Source organism: Trichosurus vulpecula, chromosome 3 (assembly GCF_011100635.1).
Source record: "Trichosurus vulpecula isolate mTriVul1 chromosome 3, mTriVul1.pri, whole genome shotgun sequence".
In the NCBI taxonomy this organism is placed as follows: Eukaryota; Metazoa; Chordata; class Mammalia; order Diprotodontia; family Phalangeridae; genus Trichosurus; species Trichosurus vulpecula.
Window position 1 is genome coordinate 159,382,876 of NC_050575.1, and position 26,876 is coordinate 159,409,751.

The 26,876-nt window shown below is 46.1% G+C and overlaps 1 protein-coding gene across 1 annotated transcript in view; it reads right to left on the bottom strand.

Moving 5' to 3' along the window:
- The window catches only part of COL27A1 (collagen type XXVII alpha 1 chain), a 234,115-nt gene extending 207,812 nt beyond the window's left edge, over positions 1 to 26,303 (bottom strand). Inside the window, exons 1-5 of the mRNA XM_036749857.1 lie at positions 26,299 to 26,303; positions 25,763 to 25,833; positions 18,647 to 20,604; positions 8,340 to 8,393; positions 1,725 to 1,778 (exon numbers count right to left, since the gene is read on the bottom strand). Of these exons, the coding sequence (XP_036605752.1) occupies positions 1,725 to 1,778; positions 8,340 to 8,393; positions 18,647 to 20,604; positions 25,763 to 25,833; positions 26,299 to 26,303 (2,142 nt within the window). The remainder of the gene's footprint in view (positions 1 to 1,724; positions 1,779 to 8,339; positions 8,394 to 18,646; positions 20,605 to 25,762; positions 25,834 to 26,298) is intronic.
- Between the last annotated feature and the right edge of the window lie 573 nt (positions 26,304 to 26,876).

The window sequence follows — 26,876 nt, forward strand, 5'->3', positions numbered from 1 at the left end:
CATAACTCTGTGTGTCTGTGTCAATGCACATTCCTGTTCCTTTCTCATTCTAAAGGACCAGAAATGACTAGGTTTCCTTTCCAAATGTGATCTGGAAAGCAGTGATGAGGCAACACTAGGTCACACCAGGATGTAATATTCACTGGGAGAACCTTCCCTGTGCATTTCCGATTCAAAACAGATGCCCCAGCTCAGAGAAGCTGATTTCTTTTCAAGCTGGAAGGGGCATCAGTCCAGTTCCCAAGGTGGCAATACCACTTAGAACCTTCCTGGATGCTGCAAAGTATCCAGTCCCCAAATTAAACTATCTTTCTCCTCTAGCTCCTACAAAATGCCCAGCTGAAATTAGCTGCCATCCCTACCTCAACTACAGTCATAACAAGTGCCACCAGAGATGCTGTGCACAGAGGACATCACATATCTGCTTCAAAAGGCAACAATACCTCAGAGCAGGAGTTGGCAGACTAGCCAGGATCTGTGATAATCAGTTCTAGCTGATGTAACCAACTAGAATGTTGGCCCCCAGTCCAGATGGAAGCCCCTACCCACAGGCAGCCAAGAAAGCTGCTGGTAACAACAGGCCTCTCACTGGGGACTGCGGATTCAGGTCACTGAGCCCTCCCCCATTAGACTGTGAGCTCCTTGGGAGCAGAGGTTGTCTTTTGCACATCTTTTTATGCTGTGTTTAGGACAGTACCTGACACATAGTAAGCACTTAATAAAAGTTCAGACTACCGATGGTACACCAACCCCTTAGCGACTGCCACACTACTGATGAGGGACAGCATGTTGCTCCAGAGAGAGGTCGTTTTAACCAAGACAAGCCTGACATAGTATATAGGGCATGAGGCTTGAAGTCAGGAAGACTCAGGTTCAAATCCCACATCGGCTGTGTAGTCTTGGTAGTCTTCAAAGTCCCATCTGCATCTATGACCCTGATACACAACCTAATTCCAAACCAAAGGGCCAGTTTTCCCAGGGCCTACCCTCTGTGGCCCAGCTCCTGACCCTCCAAGTTGTCACCTTAGACCGTGGGTTCTTGACCTTTTTTGTGTCATGAACTTTTCTGGCAGTCTGGTGAAGCCCGGAGACCCCTTCTCAGGATATTGCTTTTAAATGCATATGGTATAATATGATATAATATAAAATAATATAATGTAAGGTAATGTAATGTAATATAGAATATAATATAATTATTAATATATAATATAATACATAATAAAATATAATACATGTTGTAGAATGCATAAAATATAATAGAAATTACAAAGAAAACCAATTATTTTGAAATACAGTTTATATGTACACATATATTATATTTTTTAAAAAAAATTTTAAATTCACAGACCCAAGTTAAGAACTCCTACCCTCTGCCCGGGACATAGAATATACAGCCTGCAACTCCAATATAGTTCACCTGACCCAGCTGGTGGTGCCACCCACCCAATATTTTCTTTTAACAAAAACAAAAATTTCATCTAAATAACTTGCTAGCACATATGACATATACGAACTAGGAGATCTAAATCATCTGTCTGTCACCAGGGGTCATGCTGGTAGAGTTGGACCAATTGTAAAAGATTCCTACAGCCTTCACAAAATAAACTTCAGATTGTGTGATCCAGGGCTGGCAAAGCTTGGACGCCCTGGCCTAGATGGACCTTTTCTATTCCCTCCCCCTCGATGAATGGAATAACCAAATCCACCTGGCAACAAATACCTACCTTTGCACCAGGAGGGCCGGGAGGACCAGGGTTTCCATGAGGCCCAGGGGGACCCTGAACAGGAAAGGAAAAAAGAAAAAGTTAGAGGAAAATGAATCCTGCCTGATCTACCCACGGTGGTACCTAGTGGCTTCCACCAACACCAAGACAAGGGTCTCTTTGATACAGTGGAAAGATCATTGGCTCAGGAGTCAGCAGGCCTGGGTTCAATTCCTGACTTGGCTGCTTACTACCTGTGTCACCCTGGGCATTTATCCTCGTTGGGCCTTCATTTCTTCATCTACAAAATGAGGGGATTGTACTAGTTGTCCATAACCTGGCCCCTTAATAATATCTATATTTCCAGTCTTCTTACACCTCATTTCCCTCCACATAGCATACTATACAGTGTGGTCTTTGCACAAGACACTCTATCTTCCCATCCTGGGAAATTTCCCTGGCTGTCCCCTATGCCTGGAACATCCTCCCTCCTCACCTCCACCCCTGGCTTCTTTCAAGCCTCAGCCAAAGGCCCAGCTTGTAAAAGAAGCCTTTTCTAGTCCTCTTCAATCTTAGCGCCTTCCCTTCGAGCCTACCCCCAATTTATCCTGTATGTATTTTGTAAGTACATCATTGTTTGCATGTTGTCTTCCCCATCAAAGGGTGAGCTACTCAAGAGCAGGGATTGTTTTTTGCCTTGTTTTGTATCCCCAGTGCTTAGCACAGTGCCTGGCTCCTGGTTGACACTTGTTGCTTTGGCTTTGTCTGTGAGGTCCCATCAAGTTCTAGATCTATAACACTGTCATCTCAGGAGTAGAAATGATAAGAGATGAATAATTACTCATTTTTGGCCCCTTTCCCTACAGAGGACAGGACTTGACTTGATCTTCTTCCCCCATGTCCAACTCTTCCCTCTGCCCAAGACAGGAGGCATCATCTGCAAGGCCCAGCTCTTAAATTCTAGTCCCTAATTAAAAGTGCCTCTTCATCTTTCTTGAAGAGATTAGCCCCATAAAAGGGCATACGGGGGTGGGGGGAGTAGCTATCTCTCCATTCTCACCACCACCAACTTCTTGCATATCCTCATAGCCTCATGCCGGTCTTGATGCAACAACAGCATGAAGCCCAGACTCCCCAATCTAACATTCAAAGCCCTTCATAGACTGGCCCCACCTAACTTTGCCAACTCTGTCCTCTGTTCCCCAGGATAGACCTTTCATTGTTGACTCTCTTCTGCCCTTCACAGCACATCTTTGCTCATGCACCCCCACCTCCCCATTCTGGACTTGAAATGCCCTGACCAATCTCTTCCAGTGCAGGTCCTATTCATCCTCCAAGGTCAAATTCAAGTCTCTCCTCCTCCAAGAAGGACTTAGAGACTGTTAGAAGATGATGTGAGAAGGGACAAGAGAAACCTTCCCTTCTGAGGTTTGCCTGTTTTTCTCACTTCCATAACATTTTCCCCTGCAGTACAGGATAAGGGCAGAGGGCACGCTATTGCCCTAGAGGCTGAGGTCTCTGACTACTCAAACCCACTTGGAGCTTTTTATTTTCTGATCTACTACATGGCCTATAATACATAGTCTGGCCCTTGATGACTTAGCCTTATCTCCCAACAGGACAAGTGGTAGCCTGAATGCTAGACCTCAAGTCCGGAAGGCCTGGGTTGAAATCCCACTTCAGAGATTTACTGGCTGTGACCTTGGGCAAGTCATCTAACTTCTTTCGGCTTCGGTCTTACATTCATCTGTAAAGTGGGAATGATGCTATCTGTAGCACTTTCCTCACAGGATGATTTTGAGGACCAAATGAAACAATGAATGGGATACGCTTTGCAAACTTTAAGACGCTATATAAATGTCAGCAATTATGCCAAGGCAAGGACAATGTCTTCTATTGCTTTTTTCCCCTGTGTCACAGAAAGTATGAGCGCAGGAGGTGCTCGATAAAAACTAGATGGACGGACTGAATGACTGAAATTCATTTGTTGGTTTATACCAGCCTAAAGGGATCTAAATCTTTCTAAGGCATTTCCACACACTCTTGAAATGGTTAGATCTTGCTTCAGGCCATTTTCTCCAGAAAGGTCCCTACGCATATGAGGCTTCCAGGCCTGTAGTATAAACAGAGTCCTAACAACCTGGATCCTTGCCCTATGGTCTAGATAATTACTACCATCTGCCCAAAGTCCAGGTCCAGGTCCTCTATTAGATGTATCATTGAGGAAGCATCACAACAGACTGTCACAGAAAAACATCCTGGAAGGAACCTCAATAAGTTACTTAGTCCATCCCCCTGCCACTAGTAAGACTGCCCTCCCCTCTGGCTGTTGACATCTAAACAAATTGACCAGCATCTGAACCTGCTTTCTCCTCAGTCCACTCAAGGTAGCTCCCCAGGTGGAGTCTGTCACATTCAGCCAGGTATCCCCTTCCGCGTCTCCTGATCTGAACTAAGCTCAGGCCTGACCTATAATTGATTCCGTGGTCTGACTTTTCCCCTTTCTGTACTTGACTAGGAAGGACAATTCTATGTTGGAAGGACACTCAGCCACGAAAGTGATATAATCTTATAAGAAGATCTACTCCCTCCCCTATGCCTGGGGAGATAGCATAGCATGCTAGAAAGAGTTGCTGGATATGGAAGAATAGGACCTGAGTGCAAATCCCAGTTCTGCTCCTGACTACTTCTATGATTTTGGCTAAGCCATTTAACTTCTCCGGACTCATTGTACTCATCTGCAAAATGAGGGAGTTAGCCTAGGTGACATTCATGTCCCTTTCCATTCTTAGCCTATGATGCTGTAACCCTAGAAGTTGCCCTCAAAATAATCAATTTTCAAAGCCAGAAATAATAACAACAATGTTTTCCCTAATTCACTTACTTATAACAGAAATAACGAGTTGTTGATATGTAAACGAAATGCAAAGAAATGTCTACACCCTATTATCCCTTTATGAAGTATGAATGAGATTTCCTTGATGGAATTAGGGCAGTTTTTCATTGGCTGCCTGAAGATTGGCCAAAACCCTGCCAGTCTACCAGCCTACCAGTCTTAGAAGCAGTCAAGGTCTAGTTGGGGCAGGGAGCAACTACATGGAGTGTGACTCCTACACCTATACCAAAAGGCAGCAGGGAAGGAGATTTTCTCTCTTCCTCATCATCAGTCATGGCCTCTCTCAGTAGAGTTATTCAATCAGTAGGAGATACCACATTCAGGAAGGAGCAGAGACATATACTCTCCAGATAGACATAGAAACAGAGAGGCAATTGAGGCATTAAGGGGCAGGGGACAGTTTTGTGGCATATAAAGAGAGCTGACTGGGTTCAAAGGATAACTATAGCCCTAGAGTTGAGATATGGAAAGGAACAGAACCAGGGACCCCAGCTAAAAGACTTTCCCAGTAAAGATTCTGTGCAAGGCGGTGAGGGGTGGTATTTGAGAAAGCATTATGGGGCCCTGTAGTACTGTAGGCATGAGCTACTGTATATATTTGTGGGAGAGTGTGTCCCACATTATAGATGTGTGAGGGGGAATGTTTTGTAGTCACTGTTTATACCACACATCTTAGTATATGCTTTTGCTTTATGTCAACTATGTCAACAATTGTATCAACTGGCTGACTTTCAAAAGTAAGCTCACTAGTGGGGGCTCACGAGATACAGTTTTGGAGTTTGGACCTACAGAGTAACCTCAGAACTGAAGATAGTAGTAATCGTTCTAATATAGGTCCCAACCTATAAACCTGTGAGTATGGAGTTAGGGAGGTAACCCAGAGAAGGTATTATATAAATAACTCAGGTAGTGAGTTTTCAAAGTGCATACAAAAACTCTGTGAGATAGATATTGCAAGAATTATCTCCATTCTTCTTTAGTCTGGACTTGGCATAAAATACCCCTTCTACCACTACAACTTGGCAACTCATCTATGTCTGTAGTTTTTGAGAGATGCTTAGAGTATGAAAGGGTTAACTGAATTCCCCATGGCCACACTACCAGAAGATGTAAGAGGCAGGAATTGAACCCAGTTCTTCCTGACTCTAAATCCAGTCTTCTGTCTACTACCTCTGGCCTTCATTTTACATATGGAAAAATAGAAGCCCAAAGATATAAATACTAATATCTAATATTTCTGCAGCACTTTAAGGTTTTCAAAGTACTTTACATATAATAATAATAACCATTTACATCGTACTTTAAGGTTTGTGAAGCACTTTACATGTGTAATCACATTTGACCCTCACAATAACCTGGGGAGATAGGTGCTGTTATTATCTCCCATCTTACAGAGGAAGAAATAGAGGCTAAGAAAGTTTAAGTAACTTTCCCAGGGTTGGAAAGTTAGTATCTAAGGCATGATTTGAACTCAGGTCTCCCTGACTTCAGCTACAATACTCTATTGACTGCATTCCCTAGCTACCTATTACCTCATTTGATAAGACGACTTATCCAGGCTTATTTAGGTATTGTCATCCAGGATTCAAACCCAGGTCTCCACTTTGACCCCTGCTGTCCCTTCCAATTCTTGAGATTCTGTGATTCTGATTCCTGGTTCCCTGGTCTTTGCACTACATCAGGTTCCTTTTCAGGACCATTATCTCTTCAACCCACTGGACTGAAGCCTAACCATGTAGAACCAATTCATTCTGGGGAATCAGCACATTCTGGGGAAAAGAGAGCTGGGGGCAGGGCAGTACTCAGGGATGATACAGGAAGAATTCTGACGGGCGAACCCCCGAACATATACCTCCCACCCACAGATACCACCAAGCCTACACAGAGTCAAGTGGGAGAAGCCCCCTTGCTCCTGCAAGGACCACCCTTTCTTGGTTCTAGACCAGGGACTGCCCCAAGGAATAGCTATCTATTTTTCTCCCATGAACAACTTCTACATTTACAGCTGTTTAAGGCTGGGGGCTTTTTCCTGTTTCTCCCAGACTCCTGATTCCACTCTGGCCTCTGCCTCACTGAGAAATGAACAAAATATTTGAAAAGGGGCCAAACAAACTGTTTCCATAAATGCTTCAGCTTAAAAAGTAGAGTGGGGGAAGGGACAAGGGATTCCCCCATCCACCCACTCAGCCCACCCTGGCCTATGGAATGGCAGAATTCTGGAGGGAGGGGAGAATAGGATGAAAAAACTGCCCAGCATATGAAATGGGGTGACCTAGAACAGGGGTCCTCCTTTGGCAGTCTAGTGAAGCCTATGCACCCCCTTCACAGAGTAATGTTTTTAAATTTAAAAAATAAAATACATAGGATTAGAAAGGAAACCAATTCTATTGAAATAAAAATTTGATTTTTTTCCCATTCAAGTTCATAGATCCCCTGGAATCTATATACAGGGGTCTGTGGACTCCAGAGAAAGGAAAGAAAAGAAAAAAGGAAAGGGAAAGGAAGAGAAGAGAAGAATGAAAGAAGGAAGGAAGAAGGAAGGTGAGAAGAAAAAAGGAAAGAGAGAGGAGAGAGAGAAAGATGATAAGAGAAAGAAAGGAGAGAGAAAGAAAGAAAGAATGAAGGAAGGAAAGAAGGAAGGAAAGAAGAAAAAAAGGAAGGAAGGAAGGCAGGAAGGAAGGAAGGAAAGAAGGAAGGAAGGGAGGGAGGGAGGGACACTAGAAAACAAGAGACCTGGGTTCTAGTTCCAGCTTTGCCATGAACTACTTATGGGATCTCAGGCAAGTTACTAAGCTTCACTGTGGCTTCAGTTTCTAAACCTGTAAAATGTATAGAGTTGAGTTAAAGCTCTTTACCAGTTCCAACATTCCATGGTTCTAAGAATCCATGGGTTTTCCACAGAGCTGGCCAAAAGCAATGGTTAGAGGGCTGGATCTGGAGTCAGGAAAACCTGAGATCAATCCTGACCTCAGATACTTACTAGCTGTGTGACCCTGGGCAAGTCACTAAAACCTCTGTCTTAGTTTCCCCATCTGTAAAACGGGGAAAATGATCGGGCCTACCTCCCAGGGTGGTTGTAAGGCTCAAACAAGAAAGGGCTATATAAATGCTAGTTATTACTGTTTTTGTTATTATTCCATTACACAAGTATGGCCATTTTTTACCCCTTGGCCCTATCCCAGAACAAGAGAGAACAGCTTCTACTTCATAGGCAAATGACTGCTCTCCTCCTGTAAGAGTCCCGCGTTGGCCCCTTAACCTTTTCTGTCTTGCAAGCCCAAGCCTGGCCCAGAGCTGCTCTGCTGACAGCAGCTTGGGGAGCTGGACGCACTGAGAACAAATGGAAAACGGAAACATCGCTTCAGCCAGAGTGGATTCCACCGACCGACTTCCCAGAGAGCAGGGGGCCAGGTCTGGAGTGAACTATGGGTTTATGTAATTGTCTCACCAGGAATACTGGCGAGCTACAAGCTAAAAATAAGCGCCATCCTGCTCCGTATTCCAGGGCTTCGGTCAATGGCCTGGGGCAGTTGCTTGGCCCAGGGAGGAACATTTCAGGGGCATTGCTGCAGAGTTGCATTATGGGCATTCTGCTTTATGTGACCAGTAGTTGGACCAGAGGTTTCTCCTCCAGGGGAATCTCTGGTTGGAACCTGCCAAGAAACTTGGGGGCACCAGCAGGGTACCGAGATTTATCATCATATTATCAATGGCAACAGCTCAAAGAGACAACCACTTACCCGGGGTCCTCTTCTGCCTGATATTCCAGGCAACCCAGGCAAGCCAGGGGGGCCCTAGAGAGATAGAGAAAGAAGCAAGTATTAAATACTGCCAAGGGACAGACATCACAGACAGAGAAGAGCAGACCTGGTAGGAACCTTAAAACATGCAATGTTAAAATATAGAACATTAGGGATGGAAGGAACCTCAGTACGGAGAACATCAGAATAGTGTCAGAGATGGAAGAACACTGAGGTCATGTAGTTTACCCACCACATTTATAGATCTTGAGTAGTGGTTCTCAGTTCTTTTTTGTTCACCACAAGCTAGTCAGTCAATAAACATTTATTAAGTACCTATTATGTGCCAGGCAATGTGCTAAGTGTTGGAGAATGCAAAAAGGAGCAAAAGACAGACCCTGCCCTCAAGGAGCTCACAGTCTAAAGGGGAAGACAATAAGCAAATATACGCCAACCAGCTATATATGGGGTAAATAGAAGTAACCATGATGCTATCATTCTTTGTCATGAAGAATTTCGACACACTACAGCAAGGCGGGAGATCACCTGTGCGCATGTGATTGGAAGAATTGGGGCATGCCAGCAAGCCACTTCACACCCTTTGAGAGCCCCAGGTCCTCATAGAGGCTTCTTTATGCTATTCTACCCATGCTACAGACAAGAACTGATACCACCCAACAGTAAGTGGGTCACCCAGGGTCACACATGGAATTGATGACTGGTGCTAACCTAATCACAAAATCACAAGGACACAAAGAACTAGAAGGAACCTTAGCAGCAACATAGTCCTATCCCTCATTTAATGATCATCATTTTATAGGTTGGCATCATTCCCCCTCTACTCCCTTATATTTTAAAACACAGGCATGATCTTGTGTTAGCCTCCTACATCACCCCATAAGAAAGGCAGGACAGGGGCCCTTCTCTCCATTGAATAGATCAGGAAATGGAGATCGAGAAGAGAAACTATTCACTCAAGATCACACAATGCGCTGGAGGCAGACTTAGAACTAAAGCCTAAGACTCCCGACTCCCAAATCAGGGCTCTTCTCACCATGCCATGCTGCTCCAGTCATGTTTCTGGTCTATTGCCTCACTAACCAAGCACAAACAGACAGACAGCTAGATAGACACAGGCAACAGATAGACGGACAGACAGCTAGACAGATACAGACAGACAATAGATAGAGAGACAGCTAGATAGACACGGACAACAGAGAGAGAGATAGACACACAGACAGCTAGGTAGACACAGATAGACAGACAGACAACAGATAGATAAACTGACAGACACACAGACATCTACACAGACACGGACAACAGATAGAGAGACAGCTAGATAGACACAGACAGACAACAGACAGACAGATAGACAGCTAGATAGACACAGACAGACAACAGACAGACAGAGAGACAGCTAGATAGACACAGACAGACAACAGAGAGACAGATAGACAGCTAGATAGACACAGACAGACAACAGATAGACACAGACAGACAACAGATAGACACACAGACAGCTAGATAGACACAGACAACAGACAGCTAAATAGATACAGACAACAGAGATAGACAGAAAAATAGACACAGACAGACAGACAGCTAGATAGACACAGACAGATAGAGAGACAGACAGGTAAATAGACAGATAGATAGATAGCCAAACACAGCTAGAGAGAGGTAGAGATAGACGTATTTGTACCTAGATACTTATCTCTATCTTGTTATATCTATCTATATCTAAATCTGTATCTATATCTACATTGTTTATACCCTAGTTATTGGAATGCTATTTTCCCCATTAGTTTGTGAGCTCCTCAAGGGCCCCTCTCTCACCTTTCTTTGTATCCCCAAGGCTTAGCACAGCTCCTGGCTATAAGCACTTCATAAATGTTCATTGACTGACTGACTGACTGACAATTGTGCCAGCTGTCAATCCAGGCAATAGCACCAGAGGAGTCTGGAGGACGAGTCTTTGGACCAACGCCCACTGCAACAGTTTAGAACCAAACTAGCCCCAGGCAGTGGCAGCTAGAAGAAGGTATCCAAAAGATGCTCTAAGCCAAAGTTCCAGTCGTCCCCCTCCTAGATCTCCAGTGTGCTCCCTTTCATCTCCTGCACTTGAGTTTCTCCCTCTGTGCCCTCCCAACTGAATTCTCCCCTGCTGGCATCTTTGATCTCTGCCACCCCTGCAGTCTTGCTGAAATGTTTTCTTCCTTCTACACCATCTCCTCAGCACTCTGTGTTCCATCTGTGTGCTCTCCTCTTTCCCCCCATACACAAACCAGGCTTTTCAAAGGGCCAAAGCCTCAGAGGCAATAACCCAGCCTGTCCCCTGATCCGCTATCTGCTCTCCAAGCCTGTAACCAGGGGAATGAGAGACCCATTCAGAGTATAAAGGAAGAAACATTCAGCTTAAGCCATCCCCACGATGTTCTCAAAGATCCTTTTTCATTCTACTATGTCCTGTAGCCTAACATTCTGTGTGCTGAAGTCTCTGCCAGCCTGGCTGTTGTCAGGTTCTATGTTCTAATATTCTATGTTCCAGAAAGCAGTTGAGCCCAATGGAAAAGACACTAGAGTTAGGATTGGAGGACCAGGGTTCAATGTCTGTCTCTGCTCCTGTCTGAGTGACCCTGGGAAAGCCCTTTCATATCTATAAAACCCTCATCTATAAAAAAAAAAAGAGCGCTGGACAAGATCCTCTCAAAGATCCTTCACAGATCTAGACCAGAATATTCTAAGGTCCTTTTCAGTTCTAATGGTCTGCATTCCAGTATTGTTGCACTTTATTGCTGCAGGTAGCGACTAGGACTTCACAAACCCAGTGATAGGAGGAATTCGAGTGGGCAGTGACAAAGGCCTGCCAAGCCCACTACCCAGAGCCCAAGCCGAAACTTATTTCATCAGAGCATGTCTAAAGAAACACGAAGACCCATCCCCATTTGAATAAGAATGACAACAGGGGAGGGAGTGTGGCCTAGAGGATAGAACACCAGCCTTGGAGCCAGAACACCTGGGTTCAAGGCTGTGTGACCCAGGGGAAGTTGTTTAATCTCCCAGTGATCTAGACAACTCTCCATGGTCAACGTTTGCAGGTGCTGATCTGCATGACTAGAAGGAGTTTTATCATCTGGGCTCCCTAGATAATGAAATCACAGGGCTAGTCCCCATCCCCTATCCCTAATAAAAATAACCCCTTAAATGTGTATGGTGACTTATAATTTTGAAAAATTTTCCAAAGTTTCCATATTGATCATCTCATCTGCTTCTCACATCAGCCTTGCGGGGCAAAGGAGAGAGTCTTTTCCCCACATGACAAATGGGAAAATCAAAGTTCAAAGGGAGGAAGAGACTTCCTTAAAGTCACATAAAGAACAAGCGGGTATTATGGCTCCAAGTTCAGGACTCCTTTCTCTGCACCATAATTTCCTCTTCTCAGTAAGATTTGGTCTTTTAGGGGCTTTTTAAATAGACTTCTGCTTTTGAATAACTGGTATGGGATTCTTGCTCAACCCTATACCCCAGGTTTCTAGCTCAAGGTAGAAAAAGTATAAGAAATCCAGCATGGCTTGGCTGGTAATTAATTCCCATTTCTCACCCCCTGGAAATTTTAATTAAGAGAACAATGTGCTCTCTCGTGAGAGAGTAAATTTTTTAAAAGGATATGGCCAACACTCCCCTCACCAGTCCTTCTTATGTCCCCTATTTGAGACATATAAGACAGAGACATGGTCTCTTTGACATCTGGACTGGGAGTCAAAAGAACTGAGATGCAGTCCAGTCTTTGCCACTAATTCACAGTATGACCTTGGATAAGTCCTTTTCTCAGGGTCTCTATTTTCCTACTCATCACTTGAGAAGAATAATCCCTGCCTGTCACATCTGGAAATGGAAGGCCTGACTTTCTTTCCTGGACTCCTCTCCTTTAATTATTACTTCCAGCTACAAAGGACTTTGGCACAGGCCTTCCCTAAAGCAAATGTGCTTGTATTTTGGGGCCAGTCCAACTCACTGGCCAACCTTCTTCCCGTGGGTGTATTTCCAAGGAAGCTGACGTATGACTACACTGATTTACAAATCCTCCGTTGCTTGGCTGCTCTCGGTCACGTCTAGGCTAGAAGGTGGCGAGGGCAGAATCACTTTGGGGGACATCAACCCACTACTTTGGGATTTGTGCTCCCATTTTACTCAGAACTGGAGGAAAATTCCAAGGAGCAAAGGACCAAAGAAACACTAACTGAGGGTAAGGATGGAACTGGAATCTAGGCAAGATAGTTCTCAGTGACTATGTCAGTTAGTTTCCTTCCCCAACTCTTTCTCTCTGATATGTGCTTTCTAATAGCCCTGCAATGTGGGAATGGAAAAAAGCTATCATTCCCACTTCATAGGTGAAACCAGTGAGACTTGCTCATGGTGGCAGAATCAGGGACAGAGTCAGCCCTGAAACCCAGGTTATGGAAAGTCCCCTATGTTTATGACAACACTTAGGTACTAAAGACAAGTATCTCCCTCCCAGCTCCAACACTAAAGCTTCCTCAGCTGAAGAAATGAGCAAACTTTTCACTAACCAGGGCAGAAAGGCTCTGGATGGGAGACTGACCTCATACCCAACATCTGCCCAGAGCAGACACATTAAGTGCCAGAGTAATTACTCAAGTGAGAGTCGCCATCCCCAATTCAGTCCAGATATGTGCTCATTGGATGATATTGGGGCAAAAATGAATTCCTTCAAGGGTTGACCTGATTCAGCATCTGTGTTCTCCCAACCCCCTCTCTCACCCATTGAAATGCTGTCTAGATCTGTCACTGTGGGAACCTTGGGAGGGGTCTGAGACTCTGAGCTATCCTTGGACAGTGGCTTAGCCTAAATGTTCTAAGTTTTCAGTGCTTACTTTGTTAGCAAGGAAGGGAGCTAGTGGGCTGGGTTCCCTTTCTTCCCCTCTCCTGCCACCCCTCCTCCCTAACCAATATGAGACCCTGCCTGTTCTCAGAGCAGTGGAAAATAATCTGCCATCTCTTTCCAAGGAACCAAGCCTGAATTGGGGTGGCTTTCCTGATGATTCACAAGGCAAGGGTGGGATTTTCCACCTCGAGCAAACAATGAGTCCTCTGAGGCCAATACATAGCACAACTGCTCTGTTCATGGAAGAAAATGGGAGGGGAGCATGGGGGCTAAAGACCCCTGGAAGGGGAGATGAAGAAGGTCAAGCTCCATTCTCACACTAGCCCTATGGTGAAAATTGTAGAGGAAGTCCCTCATTCATGGCAGGGATAGCTAATCTCATTCCCTGGAACCTTCCTGATGTCCAGGGTCACCTAGAAAGATCCTATCCCCCTCCCCTCAAATATGACCGTGGCTAATGAATTGTTTAGTTCTCATAGAACACTATCCAATCATCCAACCAACAGCAAGCGGCCTGGTTGCCTCAGCTTGTTGAGCCTTTATGATATCAGGCCATGAGGTAGAGGGTAAGCTACTAGAACTCAGGATTGGGAGTTTAGGAGACCTGAATTCTAGCCCCAGCTCCGACACTAAGTGGCTACGTGATTTTGGGTGAGTCACTTCGCTTCTATAGATGAAAACATTTCCATCTATAAAAATCACACCCATTTTTCCATGCCTTTTCTACTACACTAAAGATTAACCCTGATTTACAAAGATAAGCAAAAGTCTCTACAGAAAAATGAAAGTCTGTATTGAGCTTATGTCTATACTAAAATTAAAATAATTATGATATTTGAGTGTGGCTAAAAGGGCCTTTTTGCCTAACTTTATCTTGAATGAAACGTCTCCTAGCTGAGAGCCGTAGGACGTTAGAGGTGGAAGGGACCAGAGGCATAACTACTGACATTCGTAGAATACTTCAAACACTGGACATTTATTCTCACATAGTCCAACCCGTTTATTTTACAGATGAAGAAACTGAGGCTCGGCGAGAAGCTACATACTCCAGCTCATCGAGACAGGGGCAGAGCCAGCATTAGAGCTCAGGTCTCCTGACTCCAAGTTCAGGGATCTAGCCTCTATCCTGGAATGGTTCCCAGTTGTGAAGGATGCTGAGATTGGTAGAAGCAGAGATTTAGTGAGGCAGGGGAGGAAATCTGTAGAAGTCGGTGTAGTTTCAAAAAGGGTACTGCACCCATCGAGCCGAACTCAGGATGGCCCAGGAAGCTGGGCAGGTCTACTTTCCCACCAAGTCCAAGGAGCATTTCTCTGAGCTGCAGTAAGAACCTCAGAGAAACCTAATGGCTGGAAGCCCAATTCTAACAGCAAGATGGAGTGGAAAGTATTTGCTGAAGAGGGGAGGGAGTAGGTGCTGAGGCGCGTGACTAGAAGGAAAGCAGATTCTAAACATGAAAACTGGCCTGGGGCCAGGATAGTCTAAACACTATCTCCCTTTTAAGACCTCAGAGACAATATGGTAGAATGAAGAACGTGCCTTCCTGAGTTCGGGAAGCCTGGGTTCTTGTTGTAGCTTTAACCATTAATGGGCAGCTCTGTCACGTTAGACTCAGTGGTTAGAACGCTGGACCTGGAGTTAGGAAGACCTAAGTTCAAATCAGGCCTCAGATATTTATCAGTTTTGTGACCCTGGACAAGTCACTTAACCTGTCTGCCTCAGTTTCCTCAACTATGAAATGGGAATGATAATCATACCTTCCTCCCAGGGTTGTTGCAGGGATTAAACAGGATAATATTCATAAAGGGCTTAGCACAGTGCTTGGCACACACTAGGCACCTAATAAATGCTTATTTCCTCCCTTCTTTACTGCAAGCCTTAGTTTCTCCATCTTTAAAATGAGGAGGTTGGACTGGATGATCTTACAAGGTCTCTTCAGCTTCTAAAATTCTGTGGAAAGAATAGTTTGGGAGTCTTATCTTAACCCCCACCCCCAAATGACTCTGGGCAAAGCCCTTAATCTTGCTGGGCCTGTTTCCCACTCTCATCTGCCCAGTTGCCCAACCTCTGCCCCATAAAACAGGAACAACTTTCCAGTCCTTCCAATGGCATTGCAATATCTCTGGATTTAGAGTCAGAAGGGGTGCAAATCTGGCTCTGGCACTAACTAGCTGTGAGCTCTTAGATGAGATACTTCTACTCTCTGGGTCTCTGGCTCCTCACCGGCAAAACGACTAGAAGGTCTCTAAGTAAGATCCTTGACAATTTTAAATGCTGTGATCCTCTGACTAGCCCCCGGAGCAGCTGTAAAATAGAAGAAAGGACGTGAAGCTTAGAGAGACGAGTGGTGTCAGAGATGGCCACGCAAGCCAGGCCCTCTGATGCCTGCGGCCAGTCCTATGTAGCTCATGGGCTCCATGTGACCGCGTCCTTCCCTCGGGAGCATGGATCATGCCCTCACTGTGTGTTAGCTGGTGCCGTTCTAATGGAGTAAATGGATTTCAGAAAACAGGGCCTTGGGGAACATTTACATAATTGAAAAGTAATGTAAATTATTTCCATAAGATTTACAATATGGTTACAATAAAAAATAGTGCTTTGGCCCCGTTAGAGACAGGCTGTATAAATATTATTACTAATGATTATCAAAAATAATTAAATGTGTTTTTAAAATCAAGAAATTCCAAGCACTAGCCACTGTCCACTCAGCAGGGAATGGGGACTTCAAATAGAGGGGTTGGCGGGGAGCTCTAGAGCCTGGGCAGGGGATGAAAGAGCCTGGGGGTTGGTACATTTCAAGGCAGGGGAGAAGCAGCAGCTGTGGCCTTGGCCCCCTGGAAACTAGGTCTAGTGGCCCAGCCTGCTGATGAGTCAGCCCCCCAGCCCTGGGGAAGTCACTCTATCCTGATCAATGTTCCCATCCAAGTGGGGAGGCTTAAAGGAGAAAGTGGGTTCTTGGTGATCTAGAATGTTTCAAATTTTCCTACCCCCTGCTCCTCTGCTCACGCAAACCCAAACTATTCAAGTCTGACCTTCTCATGGATGAGGCCCAGAGAGGGAAAGTGATTTGTCTAAGATCACACAGCTTGTAAGTGGAAGAACTGGAATTCAAACTCAGATCTTATTCCTCCAAGATCAGTGCTTTTTCCATTGTACCATGTATTTGGGGCACGGATCTCTCCCACCCTCCCCCAGGGAGCAGAGGCATTGTCTCTCTAGGGTTCCCATAATCTGAAGTGCTTTTTTCCCAACCAATGATCCATAGATCATCTCTGTCTAGGGAATTTCTCCTGCTCTAACAAACATTTGATGATAATGATGATAACAACATTTATAAAGTTCTTTAAGGTTTATAAAGCACTTTCCATATATTATCTCACTTGATCATCACAATAACTCCAAGAGGTGGGTACTTTTGACAGATAAGGAAACTGAGGCAAATAACAGTTAAGAGACTTGTCCAGGATCACACAGCTAGTTAGTGTCCAGGGTAGAATTCAAATTAAGGTCTCCCTGACTCCAAGTCCAGCACTTTATCCGTCCAGCTCTATTTACTACCAAAGGTCTTTACATCTTAAAACCTGTAAAAAATTTTAAGGAGCTCCTCGTAATCCCTTCCTTCTCCCTAAATTCTGCTCTCTACTTTCTGATAGCTGCTCTCTGAGGGTGCAGTGGACAGAGGGCTCCAAGGAGGAGAAGGTGAAGTGGCGTCACTGTCTCCAGGGTAGTTTGGATTGAGAAACACTGATTTGGTAAACAATAGGAAACCTGACCCAGCAGGGGGATGGGAAGACCCAGGTGTCTGGGGTAAAAAGAAAGGAAGAGGGAGCCAAAAGAAGACTTCAGAAGAACACTAGTCATCTGGGGATAAGAATATGGAGGGGAGAACACTGAACTGATGATTTGGTTCCAAGAATCCAGGGCTCTCGTCCTCCATCTAGAGCCAACTTGCTCTGGGACCCCAGGGAAGTTTCTCAAGGGTTCACTTTCCTCATCTGTCAAATGAGAAAGCTGGACTTGATCATCTCAGAGGTCCCTTGCCGGTCTGTGATCCCATGATCCTGTGTCAGTTCTAAAGTCCCTTCCAGTGCTAAAAATCCTACAACCCAAGAAGGGAAATTCTTCACCGAGGCAAGGAGGCGCCATTTTCTGTCTAGTGGAAGACACTGGAGAGTTACTGGCAAAATGGCTGGGAGGAAACTCAGTATTTATAGCAGGAACCCCCCAAAAGTCAACTGTGATCTGCTCGGTGATCTCTAAAATGATCTCTGGTTATCAGCCCTAGTAAGCAACTTGTACCATCAGCTAACCCCTATCCCAGGACCTGCCATCATAATAATGCAAAAAATAGCTGGCATTTATATAATACTTTAAGATTTACAAGCATTTTATATGCATTAGCTCAACTGTCCATCAAATCAATGGTAGCTAGAGATAGAGTCAGAAAGAATTGTGTTCAAATCCTGACTCTGATACATAATGTGGGTATGATCCTGGGCACTTAACCTGCCAATACCCCCAGGCAACTTTGTAAGACTATAAGTTACAGAGCAGGTGCCATTCTGCACTGGCAGAGGGAGCTAACTCCCTGGGAACTCCCTACACAAATAAAATCACATGGTTAAGTCCAAAAAAAACCCAAATCTAACAAGAAGAACAAAAAGTAACCCTACAGGATAAATATCTTAGCAATATTATCCCAGTTTACGATTGAGGTTCAGAGAGGTTAAGTGATTCTCCTCAGCAGAATGGAAGTTCCCTGGGGGCAGGGATTGTTGATCATTTCTTCTTTGGATCCCCAACACTTATCGCAGTTCTCTGAACATAGCAGATGCCTAAAAGATATTCATCAAACCGAAGTGAATCTGCCCATGATCACATAGGGAAGAGTCAAGGGAAGACATTCACACCCAGGTCTCTCCTAACTCCAAGCTCAGTTTCAATTCCATTCCTTACTTAATACTTCAGAGAAGTCAAGAGTAGTAGGAAAACAATGGGCATCATGTACCAGTCTGGATTTATGTCAATACCTATCAAATGATAGAAAACATAGGATCACAGGATTCAAAGCTGGAAGGAACCTAGCCCAAGCCCCCTTGTTTTATGGCTGAGTAACCGAAGGCCTGAGAGAAGTGGCTTAACCAAGTTCCATCAGAGGGTAATCAGAGGAACTGGCATTTGAATCCTTGTCCTCTAGCTTCCAGTCCAGTGTTCTTCCTAGAACACCATGTCTGCCATGAACCTCATCAAGTCTTCCTGGGGTACCCATAAAGGCTAGAGCAAACAGTGACCAGATGACTGGTACTGCCTCTGTCTTGGCTTGATGTTGGTCTCTATGGCCATTGTCACTTACACTCTAGGATAAAAGTGAGGGAAGAGGGCACACAAAGCATCTAGACTCACCGGGAAGCCAGGGTCTCCCTTCTGCCCCGGAGGTCCCAACAGCAATGGGAACAAGGTGGGCCCAATTGGGTCAAAGAACAGGTAGCCATCTGTGTGAGTGATCGTGACAGCACCCACAAATCGGGAGCTGGAGGGTGGGCGCTGCGTGAGAACCATGGCAGCTGTATGACTAAGCTGAGCCTGTTTGGGGACAGGCCGGGTAGTCAGATTCTTCAGGCTTGAAGGGAAGGAGACAGTACTAGGTGCATCCCCAGCCTTCCTAGGGCTTGGATGGCTGGGTGGCCAGGGAGTACTCTTTGGAGTCGATTTCTTCTTCACAGTGGTCTCAGCCACCTTCTTGCTGCCAGTGGAATTGAGACCAGGAGGAGAACCTGGGTAGAAGGTGGGAGGTATTGTTCCGGGCAATTTGATTCCCGTGGTAGGAAACACTGGTTTCACTGGGGGCCTAGGGGTCTGGGCTAGGCTAGAACCTGAGGCTGGCAAGGATGGCTTAATTGAAGGATGGGTCAGCTTGGCTGTGCCGGTAGAAGCCAACACTGGCTTGCTGGTAGAAGGAAGGTTTCTGGCCATATTGGCTCTGGAGCCCTGGGACACTGTCTTGGTGGTAACGGGAAGGGAAGAATGTACAGCAGGAGGCACTGGCCTGGCGGTGGGAACAGGAGTTTTGGTGGTTGCAGAGTTCCGAAGTGCGGGCTTCGCTGTGGGAGGAGGCGGTGCTTTGACAGGGATGGGGTGGGAGCCAGGGGGCACTGGCTTCCTGGTGGAAGGGAAGTTCTTAGATGGGGAGGTTAGCACTGGCTTGACCATGGGATGGGGCCTCTTAGCTGGGACCACAGTGACAGGAGTTACTGGCTTAATAGGAACATAGGGAGTCTTAACCACACTGGCTTTGGATGTGGGAGGCACAGGCGTCATGGCAGGAATGGGAGGTTTGGCGGAGCGGCTCTGAGAGGTGGTCAGTGCAGGCCTGAGTACAGGGAAGGAAACTTTGCCCGAAGACAAAGGCAATGGCTTTGCAGTCACTGGTACAGTCCAGACCAGACTACTCATTGGGGTGGATCGGGATGACCAAGGATCCACAGTGCTAGTCCTCATAGGTTGGTGGGGGGGCGCCACCAACCCAGGGCTGGTCAATGCTGAAGGTACCACCGTTATTTTGGCACCTTTGCCTGGTGCTCTGGGCAAGGCCTGGGTAGTCTTGGCAATTCGAAGGGATGCCAGTGGAGGCATCACAGTGGTCAGGTTCCTCAGGCTCTGCAGAGAGGCATCAGTCTGGAGGCCAAGGTGGGCATTGACATCAGGGTCCTGGGGAAGGAGGGGAAGGAGTGGGGGCAAGAGTGGCCGGTATGTGTCAGCCTGTCTGCACTGCTTCTTCAGATATTTACAGTAATTATGAGCTGCCTTAGCAGAAGGATAAATATTGAACTGGCACACTGCACCCTCAAACTGCACTGAGTGTTGGTTCATCTTCCCAAAAAGGAAAGACCCCTCAGGATCGAGAGATTCATCTTTTTTAAAATGCAAATCCATGGGTATCTGGTGCTTCCCACAGGAAGTAATGAGGGTGACCACCTGGCCTCGGATACTGATGGCCAAGTGGTGCCACCGCCCATCATGCACATCATAACTGAAGGCCAGGGAGCGCCGCTGGCCCAGGTAGAGGACGATCTTGCCGGGGATGAACTGGACACCCAACTGCAGCTTCTTCCTGCTGCTCCGGACAGCAAAGAGGAAGGCGTTGTTGACACGGTGGGAACAGAGGCTCAGCACCAAGGTCAGCTCAGTACCAAAGGCGGTGGGAATGATGGCACGCGTAGGGGCTTCAATGCGGGTCCGCTGTGTGAAGATGAATCCCGACTGGAACGGGATGACTCCTGGAGGGATGGGGGCCAGCCCCGGGGCCCGTCCACCGGCTGACTTCTTCCCACTGAGGCCCAGCCTTTGGAGGACATCCACATCTGGGGGTGGGGAACAAGACAAGCCAGTTACGGTCTTGGGGAAATGTACCAACCTTATTAATGATAATAACGATGATGGCTAGTATTTAAGTAGCATTTTAGTGTTTGCAAAATGCTTTATAAGTATTTCACTTTAATCCTACAACAACCATGGAAGAGAGGTGCCACAATGATACCCATTACACAAATAAGCAAACTGAGGCAAAAGGAAGTTAAGTGACTTGACCAGGGTCACAGAGCTAGTAAGTATCTGAGGCAGGATTTGAACTCAGGTATTTCTGACTCTGTATCCAACCTCTATCCACTGCACAGTGGGGATGCAGCCTGAATCACTAACTCATTGCTCTGTTTTTGTTAAGACTATTTCCACTTGTCCAAATTTTGCCCTTCGGTAAAAGCTCAGCTCAAGCCCACTTCCCCTCCCTGTGAAGCCTTCCCACCTCCTGCTGATGATCATGAGCTCATGAGATCACAGATTTAAAGTTGAGAGGGAAGTCATCTAACCTAACCCCCTCATTTTACAAATGAAGAAAGCAAGGCCCAGAAAGATGAAGTAACTTGCCCGAGCTCACATAGATAAGAAGTAGCAGATCCAAGATGTGAACCTGGGTTTTCTGATTCTGAATCTAGTGTCCTGACCACTGTACCACATAGCTTCCTTCTATTTAGCCTAGGAAAGGGTGGGGGGTAGTATGAGAGCTATCTTCAAAACATTGGAAGGGCTTTTGAAACAGTTACCTTCATATCGAAGATGAAGGAGATCCCCCGTGTAGCCCGTCTCCAGATATGAAAAGGGCTTCCTTGTTAGGGAGTAAATTCCCATCACTGAGAGTTCCCAAACAGAAGCTCACTAGCCTCCATCAGAGGAACCGTAGACATACTGTGGAAGCACAGGGAAGGAGGCTAGACTCAGATAATCCCTACAGTCTCTAGGGATTCAGTGAGATTCAGTGAGACCTGGCTGAGACAACGTCCTGAGGTCTCTAGAAAGGCTCCGATTGTGAAAGTCACACAGGGAGAAAGGATTCTTGTCAATGTAACTGTCCATGGGGAAGAGGCAGTCTAGGTTTCCTCCTGAACTCTGTCCTCTGGCCAGAGCTTAGAGTTTGGACAACTGACCATGAGCCAAGACAGGCCACATCCGCCCAGTAATTACCAGCACGGAATTTGATGGACCAAAGGAAACAACAGATCCAAAAAAAAGCTTCCCAAATTTGTTTATATAAGATCCTCCAAGCCTCTCTCCATCCTTCTGCTTTTGGCCTTTTGCACCCTGGAGCAATTGAGTCCAGTGAGTTGTTGGTATCTGGGGAACTAGCAATAAGGAGGTGGGTTCCTAAGCCCTGGTCAGATGGGGACAACTCACTGAGCTGGGTGGGTCTGAGACTTTAAATAGCCAGCTGAACAAATGGGAGACCCGACCGAATATCCCTGGACTTTTAGCAACCCTGGTAAGCAAGCCTGAAATGAATTCCTTTGGATTCATGTCTCCCCCAAAGCCATCCATTCCCCTTCTCTTTAAAGCAACTCTGAGACCCAAAGAATCTGAGGGACTAGGTAGAGTTAAATGCCTACTCTCTTCTCTCCTTTTCAGCAGGCAAAATGAAAAGAGATGGGAGTCAGGAAACCTGGGTTCAAGTCCCAGAAAAGAGAAATTAGGAAGGAGTAAAATGTTATTGTAATCCATGGGAGAAAAGAGGGTGTCAGGGTGGAGGTGGAAGTAATATAATGTGCACCCCATCTCTCATATCTCTCCTAGGATAGAATTATAGAGTGTTAGATCTGGAAGGGACCCTAGAACACAGACATTTATCACTGGAAGGAGTATTAGAACACAGAATATTAGAGTGGGGAGAGACCTCAGAACACAGAAGGTTAAGCTAAAAGGGTCCTTAGGATGTAGACAGCTATACATATGGATAGGAACTTAGAACCCAGAATACTGGAGCTAGAAGAAACCTTAGAATATGGAATGTCCAAACTAGAATGAGCCCTAGAACACAGAATGTTAGAGCTAGAACATAGGCTGTTAGAACACAGAACGTTAGAAAGCCGGAGTTGGAAGAGACAAAAAACTTGAAGCCTCAATGCTAGAAGGGTCCATAGAACACAGAATATCAAAACTGGAAGAAGTTACCGAAAGCAGAACATCAGGACTATGAAGGACCTGAGAGGTTATTGAGTCCAGCTCCCTTATTCTACGGATGAGGAAACCGAGGCCAGAGTGGGCAAGTGATTTGAAAAATAATAACAATAAAATTACAGTAATAGCTAGCATGTATTTATAGCACTTTAAATAAAGTGCTTTACGAACATGATCTCACTTTGTGTTCACAGCAGCCCCGAGGGGTCGGTGCTTGTAATATCCCCAGGGTCACATAGCTGATGGTGCAGCAGATAGAGTGCTGGACCTAGCGTCAGGAAAAGCCGGGTTCAGATTCTGCCTCAGTTATTTACTAGCTATGTGACCTAGGCAGATCACTTGTTGGCCTCACTTTCTTGGTCTATAAAATGGGGCTGATAACAGCACCTACCTCCCAGGGTTGTTGTAAGGATCAAATGAGATGATGATGGTTAAGCACTCAGCACAGTGAATGTTACCTATGAACATTGTTATTGGGGCTAAGCGGCACAATGAATAGAACGCCAGGCCTGGAGTTGGGAAGACTCATCTACACGAGTTCAAATCCAGCCTCTGACACTTACTAGCCGTGTGACCCTGGGCAAGTCACTTAACCCTGTTTGCCTCAGTTTCCTCATCTGTAAAATGAGGTGGAAGAGGAAACAGCAAACCCCTCCAGTACTTTTGCCAAGAAAACCCCAAAGAGTCCGACAGGACTGAAAAAAGACTCAACAACAGCAACGTTATGGTTACAATTATTACTCTTTGAACCCACTGTGCCACTTAGCTGCCTCAAAAATTGGGACTTGAACCCGGAGTTCCTGAAGCCCATTCAGAGTCGATCCCTTGGTCTTGTTCTGTACGAAAGCCACAAAAATGCCAATGAAAGAACATCTGGTCATTTGGGGGGTGGGGATGAGAGGGAGAGAGAGATGGGTCAGGGGTGGGGGGTGGGGGAAAGGGAATAGAGGAGGGTACGGAGAGAATCAGTAAGAACAGGCCAAATGGCTGAGATGGGAGAACTGAGCCAATCCAACTGAGCTCTCCAGCTGGAACAAGCTAGATGCCTTTATTACATAAACCTCGCTCCAAAAACATCCCTCCTCTGCTCCTACTCCCCCCCACCAGTGCCTGACTCAGGGCTCTGGACAGCTGTTCACCTACTTTGCAGGGGAGGTGGGGGTGGGGAGGAGGGGGAAGCAAGTTTGGAAAATATGACATTTGCATAAAAGTGCTGCTGGATTGGTGCTGCTGGGCTTCACCCCACCCCCATCCCCTCTCTGAAGCTAGGGTTATTGCTAAGGCAAAGACTAGGCCTGGAACCTTCCCTTCACCCCCAATTCTAGGGTTCCCGGATTATAATCCAGGCTATTATCCCCTTCTTCCCCTTTTGCCCATCCCTAAAGCAATGGCTAGGGAGAAAGAGGTGTTGCTATTTTAAGAACAAGTAGGTGGCTGCCTGACAAACAGATGTGGGAAAGACATGTTTCAGTCTCCAGACATGAAGAGTCGACCTGACCCTCTCCCAAGAGGATCCCCTGGCCCTCAGTGGGACAACCACAGCAAGTAGTGAGAGGCAAGGAGGCTTATGAGGCCCAGCAGAGGACAAGTGAGCTCTCTGGGCTCCGGAAGTTCTCATCCTAACTGTACCATGAATGAATGGCCTAAGGATCTTACTATAACGCTGTCTGGGTTGTGGCTTCCTTCCCTGCCATCATGACTGTCGAGTCTCTTACAGCAGCCCACACTACCTCCCTTAACGAGCGCTCCTCTGGGTGCCCACCTCCAGACTCCTCTAGTTTATTCTCCCATCTCCATATCACTCCAGTTTTCCACACACCAAGCTCATTTCCTCCCACTCTGAGACAGGGGTCAGGGAGCCTGGTCTCCAATTCTGAGGCTGTCAATATCAAGTTTTATAAACTCAGCACAGAGGGAAGAGCACAGGCTCTGGAGTCACGGGACCTGGGGATGGTATGTGAGCCTGGATCTCCTGACTCTATACTCAGTGCTCCCTCCACTGTGACAAATGGATGCTTACAGGGGAGGTTACCTTGGGCAAATCATTTAACCGTTCTGGGCCTCAGTTTCCTCAACAGTAAAATGAGGGGGGAAGCTAGCGGATAGAACGCCCAGCCTGGAGTCAGGAAGACTCATCTTCATGAGTTCAAATCCAGCCTCAGACACTTACTAGCCATGTGACCCTGGGCAAGTCACTTAACCCTGTTTGCCTCAGTTTCCTCATCTGTAAAATGAGCTGGAGAAGGAAATGGCAAACCACTCCAGTATCTTTGCCAAGAAAACCTCAGATGGGGTTACAAAGAATATGACAGGACTGAAAATGCCTGAACGATGACAAAAATGGGGGGGTTGTTGGACTTGATGGCCTGAGGTCCTTTCTAACTCTAGATCAAGGGTTCTGAATCTGCAGTCCACGAACTTACATGAGAAATCAATTACATCTTTATTTTGACTAACCTCTAACTGAAATTTAGCATTTCCCTTCATTATGAATATAGGCAACAAACATTATTCTGAGACAGGGCTCTACACCACCAGACTGCTAAAACGGTCCATGGCACAAAGCAAGGCTAAGCTCTAGATCTGTGTGGCTTCCTTTAAGTCCCGATGACAATCCCTTTTACCAGAAGCGTTCCCTAATCCCTCTTAATTCCAGTGCCTTTCCTCTGTTCATTATTTCCTACATATCCTGTATGTAACTTGTTTCTATGTATTTGTTTTGTTTTCTCTCGCATTAGATTGTAAATTCCATAAGGGCAGGGACCTCTTTTTGTATGCCCAGAACTTAGTACAGGGCCTGGCACATAGTAGGGGCTTAATAATATTGAAATCCAGCCAGGGGCAAGAGAGAGGCATAGATTTCTGACAATGCTTTCGATTCCTTGAAGCTTATAATGATCATGCAGAAAACTGAAGCATTCAAAGGTAAGCCATGATTCTCAGGGATGATGTTTCCCCACCCTTGCTCCCTTTTCCTAAAGTAAAAAATGTTTAAAAAGAGAGAGAGAAAAGTACCTTCAGGATCTCCCTGGGTGAAGGCCAGGCCACAGGTAGAAGAGAAGACAATCCAGGCTAAGAGGAATCCCCTATAAATCAGAGAGGGAAAGCAAGAAAGCACACGTCAGTTCCTAGCTCCAGTAACCAGATCCCATTGCCAGGGGGTGTGGCTGCAGGGAGGGGAGAAGGGAGTTGGCCAGGACCATCCAAAGACACAAATGGCCAACTCTCCCAAGCAGTGAAGATAGGAGGACTGACTCAGAATCAGCCTCCTTCTGGGAGACGGCTCTTGCCCCCAGACAATGACTACAGCAGCTTGGCTGGTAGACTGTTATTCCTGGGCTCACCTGCCCACTGACAGCAATTGTTCAGTGGTTGGTGGGGGTGGCAAAGGGTTGCCACCCTCAATGATGGCAACAGGAGCCAAGTTGGCAGCAGATCCTGGAGCTTAGGTAGGAGGGGGTTTCTATTCCTGGGTTCTTAGACAAAAGGTCCTGGGCTTTGTCTACCTGAGTCTGAGGGGAGGTAGCAGTGGTTTGATCGACCTGGCATACGCCATGCCTTATCTTTCCCTTGGGACATTTGTTGCTTCAGCCAGGCTGTTTTGTCTTCCATAGTGGTCACAAATGCCATCCCCTCACCAATGATGACTGTGGGGCCAGGCTGGAAGCAGGGCCAGTGGTCTGAGGGACACTGCTCATCCTGGGATATGGGGTTTCAGGATGCCACTCTGTCTATAATTGAATATGAGGGAAGGTGGCCATGGTGATTTGCCTCATCTGGCACGTGCCAACTTCTGTATCTCAGGGAGCCTTACCACTTTCTGTGGACAAGGAAGGCTTCACTTTTGTATATCCAGGGCCTAGCCCAGTGCTGAAGACACAGCAGGCACCTAATCAGTCAATCAATAATAAATCAACCCACCCCACAGCTAACAAATGGATATGTCTGAAACACAAGTCTGATCACTTCTTCCTTTGCATCCCCAGAACTATCACAGTGCCTAGGACAGAATACGTGCTTGAGAGCAGACTGGCTGACATAATAAGACTAGGGTCTAATTCACAGGTTCTCTCAACCCCTTGTTTTGTCCCCAAAATGACAAACTGAAGAGGGCAGAGGAATAAGAGAA